This window comes from Gekko japonicus, unplaced genomic scaffold (genome assembly GCF_001447785.1).
Source record: "Gekko japonicus isolate JY-2015 unplaced genomic scaffold, Gekko_japonicus_V1.1 scaffold358, whole genome shotgun sequence".
NCBI lineage: Eukaryota > Metazoa > Chordata > Lepidosauria > Squamata > Gekkonidae > Gekko > Gekko japonicus.
Window position 1 is genome coordinate 581255 of NW_015161962.1, and position 4791 is coordinate 586045.

At 61.8% G+C, this 4791-nt stretch overlaps 1 protein-coding gene across 1 annotated transcript in view; it reads right to left on the bottom strand.

Moving 5' to 3' along the window:
* Positions 1-2083, bottom strand: part of CASQ1 (calsequestrin 1) — a 21338-nt gene extending 19255 nt beyond the window's left edge. The window contains exon 1 of the mRNA XM_015429572.1: positions 1295-2083. Within this exon, the coding sequence (XP_015285058.1) occupies positions 1295-1537 (243 nt within the window). The 5' untranslated portion in view covers positions 1538-2083. The remainder of the gene's footprint in view (positions 1-1294) is intronic.
* Between the last annotated feature and the right edge of the window lie 2708 nt (positions 2084-4791).

Genomic DNA, 4791 nt, shown 5'->3' on the forward strand with positions numbered 1-4791 from the left:
CGAGGCCGACCTACACTCCTGAGTCCCTTCGAGAATGCCTCTCCCACAAACCTGTGCTTACGGCTGGCATGCAGCCTCCCTGCCCGGCCTTGCTGGCCCTCCCCTCGCCCCCCCCATGCCAGATTTGCGAGGAGGAAACTATTCCAGGCCTTTAAGGACAGCGCAAGGGTGGGAGCCCCGCTCCTGTCCCAGCGAGACTCCAATTACGGCGATGGCCGATTTAGAGCAGTTGCTGCTCCTCTGTGCTGCTGGGGGAGAGGCTGCAGACCCCCCCCCCACAAACACCCCGGCTCTGGGGAAGGAGCGCAGGCACCCCACCCCCACCCCGAAGAACCCTTCTCCCAGTTGGACCCTCACCCCCCTCGCCGTCACCACCGACAGGGTCCTTTTTGTGCTGGAGAGGCTGGGGACTGAACCCCGGGGGGGGGTGGTGGGTGGGAATCCTCTGCGTGCAGAGTGGATGTTCAATAGGACCAAGAGATCCCCTGCCTCGCTGCAGATTACGTTTTTTTTTGGGGGTGTTCAGCACCACCTCACAGCAGCCTGATGGGGGCAGATACCCCCCCCCCGCTGCCACCGCCACTGCTTAGTTTGCACTGGCATTACAGCCCCCTGCAACAGAACGTATCCCCCTCCCCACAGCAGACAGCACCAGAGGCGCCTTACAGGGTTGGCGCCACCAGGGACAGGGGCATTGCCCCCCCCCCCCGGCAGCCCTCGTCCGGCACCCTCCACCAGGGACAGGGTTGGAGCCCATCGGGTTCCGCCGCTGCCTGCAGGACGGTTCAGGTGCAGCCGGAGGAGCACGGAGAAGCCAGCCGAGTGACCCACCCGGCGAGCGGCGGAACAAACGAGCACAACCCCTGCTGCTGCTGCAGGTCCCCCCTCAAACAGCTGCTCTCCCCCCTTCCCCCCCTTGCCCCCAGCTTCCCTGCTGCCACCACCTGGGTCTCCCCGCCTCCCTCCTCAGAAGCAGCTGCGTGGCTGGCTGGCGTTAGGGCCCGTGGCCAGAGTCGCCATGGTGGGTAGCTCCATGCCTGCCAGCTGATGCCACTGGTGGGAGGTGGGGGGGAGGATTGGCAGCTCCCAGTTGGGAAACCGCTGGAGATGTGGGGACGGAGCCTGGAGCAGACGGGGACCTCAGCAGGGTGCAGTGCCACAGGGCCCACCTTCCAAGGCATCGGTTGTCTCCAGGGGGGGGGGACAGATCTCTGTGTCCTCCCGGGGGATCCCCAGGTCCCACCCGGAGGCTGGCACCCCTGTCCAGGCCACTGGAGACCGCCCCGAGCTTTACCTCCAGGATCAGTTCCTCCATCTCAAACTGCCGCTGGGAGGCCTTGGTGTCCTCCACTGGTTCGTGGTAGAGGAGGGCCAGCACCTCGAACTTCTTCAGGACAGCCTTGTAGTTCTTGGCGTTGATGTCCACCACCCGGTCTATGCCGTCGTACTCCGGGAAATCCAGCCCGTCCTCGCCCCGCGCCAGGGGGCCGGCCACAGCCAGCAGCAGGGCCGCCAAGGCCAGCCCGAGCCCCTTCATCCTGATCCGGTGGTGGGGAGGCTCTGGAGGGGACGGGGTGCCCGGTGCCAAGGGGGAGAGCGAGCGAGCGAGAGAGAGAGTGAGAGGGAGGGAGGGAGAGGTGCTCCTCTGGTCCGCGGTCCTTCCCCCTCCCCTGGAGGTGACGAGATCAAAGTGCCCCAAAAGATGGATGTGGAAAGAGGGGGCCCCCTCTCGGTTCTTCTTCTTCCTCCTTTCTTTCTTTCTTTCTTTCTTTCTTTCCTCCTTTCCTCCTTCCCCTCCCTCTCTCCTGCCTCGCCTGCTGCCTTCCTCTCTTTAAGGTGGCTGGCGGGGCAGGGAACCAGAGCAGAGGTCTTGGCTCTTTGCTGACACAGGAGGAGGCCAGGCGAACTGGGGGAGGAGGGGGGCCCTGGTCCGGGGTGGTGACAAGCCCTCCTCCGCTGGGTGCCGTGCTGCACAAGCAAAGGCGGGGAGTGACAGGCCGGCCATAAAAGCAGCTGGAGGGGGAGGGCCCCGGGGCCAGGGGGCCGGCGCGGCCGGAGGCATTTGGCACTGCCCGCGCACACCCCACCCCTTTGCTCCCTGCCTATATATGTATATGGGCGATCAAGAGCCCCGGGAGGGCGCAAGAACCCCTGACCCGGTGGGCAGCCACTGTGGTCCCTAAACCTTGGGGACCCGCTTGCGGCACTGGCCCGCCCACATGTCTGGCGGGAGAGGCATGCGCGCGTGTGCCCGTGTGTGCCCGTGTGTGCCCGTGTGGGCTGCATGTGTGTATAGGGTGTGTGTGTGTGCGGGGGGGGGGAGGCAGAAGGCTGCTCTTTTGGAGACCCCCCACCACCAATCCCCTCGGTGTGTCCTCTTACCCCAGCCCACCCCTCGCTGCCCTCCCCTCTCGCCTTGACTTCTCATGGCCTAAATCCGAGGGCATTTTCTTATCACCATATTAAGAAAGGGGGACAGGCAGCGAGGTGTGTGAGGCCAGTGGAGAGGAGGGGGGGGAGTGTGTGGACTCCAGGCGAAGGAGGGCAGGCTAAAAATAAGAGGAGATGAGTCGGAGGTAAATCAAGATGGGCTTTTGCGGAGGGAAGGGTAATTAGAGAGCCAGCCAGGGCGGGGAGATACTGTACAGCCCCGTCGGTGGATTCTTCGGGGCTCTTGAGTTACACAAGAGGCTGCTGAGGTAAGAATGGGGGTGTGTGGAGCTGTGCAGATGCAGGGGGGGGGAAGCGGGGTTAGGTCATTGTCTGCTACGGTGCTTGGCCCCCCTCAGGACAGCCCCTGCCCGCCTTCCCACAGCCAGCCCACCTCACAGGGGCACCTCCGTGGCCCCCGCCACTTCCCCAACAGGAGGGCCTTGGCCAGCGATGGAAAGGGATCTGTCTGCTCCAAGGGTCTCCCTTGCTTCACTGCCTTCGACCACCCGGAAAGGCAGGACATCAGGGTCTCCATCCATCCATCCGTCCGTCCATCCATCCATCCCACGGTTACAGTACAAATAGCATCCACGAAACATGGGGCTGTGAGGGGGGTGGTGTGCAGAAAAGAAGCCATTTTCCCCACAGCTCCTTCCAGGGAAGAGGCCCCGGAGTCACACGGTCAAGCCTCTGCCTTTGGGGTCTCTGTCGGAGGATAAGAACCTGAGAAGGGCCCTGCCGGATCAGAGCAGTGAGGGTCCATCCAGCCTCCTGTCTCAGATACTGGCCAACCAGTTGCTCTGCAGAGCCAACAACAGGACACAGAAGCCAAGGCCTTCCCCCGATTTTGCCTCCTGCTCCTGGGATCCAGGTTCACTGCCTCCGAACGTGGAGGTTCCTTTAAGTCAACATGGGTAGTAGCCACTGATAGTCCTCTCTCCCATGAATCTGTCCAGTCCCCTTTAGAAGGTGTCCATGCCTGTGGACATCACTACATCCTCTGGTAGTAAATTCCACATTCTAATCACTGTCTACGTAAAGTAGTATTTCCTTTTGTCCATCCTGAATCTTTTTTTGTTGTTGTTGTTCAGTCGCACAGTTGAGTCCGACTCTTCGTGACCCCATGGACCAGCTCCCGCCAGGCCCTCCTGTCTTCCGCCGTCCTCTGAAGCTTGCTCAATTTAATGTTCGTTGCATCTATGACTGTCTAACCATCTCATCCTTTGACCTTCAATCTTTCCCAGCATCAGGGTCTTCTTCTCCAGTGAGTGCGCCCTTCTCATTTGGTGGCCAAAGTATTTGAGCTTCAGTTTCATTATCTGGCCTTCCAGGGAACAGTCAGGGTTGATTTCTTTTAAGATTGACTGGTTTGTTCTTCTTGCAGTCCAAGGGACTCTCAAGAGTCTTCTCCAGCACCATAGTTCAAAAAATCTATTCTTCGGCGCTCGGCCTTCCTTATAGTCCAACTCTCGCAGCCATACATGACTGTATCTACTGCCTATCAAATTCATTGGGTGTCCCTCTGCCCTAGTACATTTACGTCTGTGTAAAGGGCCCTCGGGGCCGTGCAGGGCTGGCGCATCCATATAGCCAAGTTAGACGGTTGCCTAGAGTGCCGCCTTCAGAAGAGTGCTGCCCTGCCATCCACCGCTCATTGCCGGGCCGCTCCCGCCCACCGAGGACTGTCACTGCACCTGCCTCCCCCGGCCACCACAGAGGTGCATCTGCCACCCGGTGCCCTCCAGGGTCTTTCCCCGCGCCTGCAGCTTCCAGCAGAGCCCATCCGGGGCGCCCTCGCTGCCGCCACCGCCTCTCATGCCCCAGCCTCCCGAAGTCCGGCCAAGTTGGAACTGCTCCGAGCGGGGGACAGCCCGAGGGCCGGGCTGCTGGCTTCCAGCGGGGGGACGTCGTCATCTGGCAGCGCTGCATGAGGCTGGCCGTGCTCGAGGCGCTCCATCCCTGCCTGCCTTCAGCTCCCTTTGCATGCCGCCACAGCAACTGAGCAAAAAGGGCCGGCAGCTTCTGTCGCTCTTGACCTTTGGTGGCTCAACAGGCTCCTCTCCCTGCTTGAAGACGCACTTCGTGGAGCTGCTGCCTCCTCTGGATCCCGGCTGCCTCTTGGGAGTCGGTGCTGGCTAAAGTTGTGCCGCAGCCCCTCCTGTGCTGGGTCTTCCTCCCACCCACCCCCCCAAGGGTTGGAGAAAGAAGCGGGTCCCCCGGGACTAAGGTTAGCACTTTAATGGCCAGAGAAATGGGGTCCAGAAGGGGGGGGGAGAAGGGAGATGGGCCCTGGGCGCAGGAGCAGACCATCTGCTCAGCATGCGGAAGGCCCCGGGGTCAAAACTCCCCTCCCCCCCC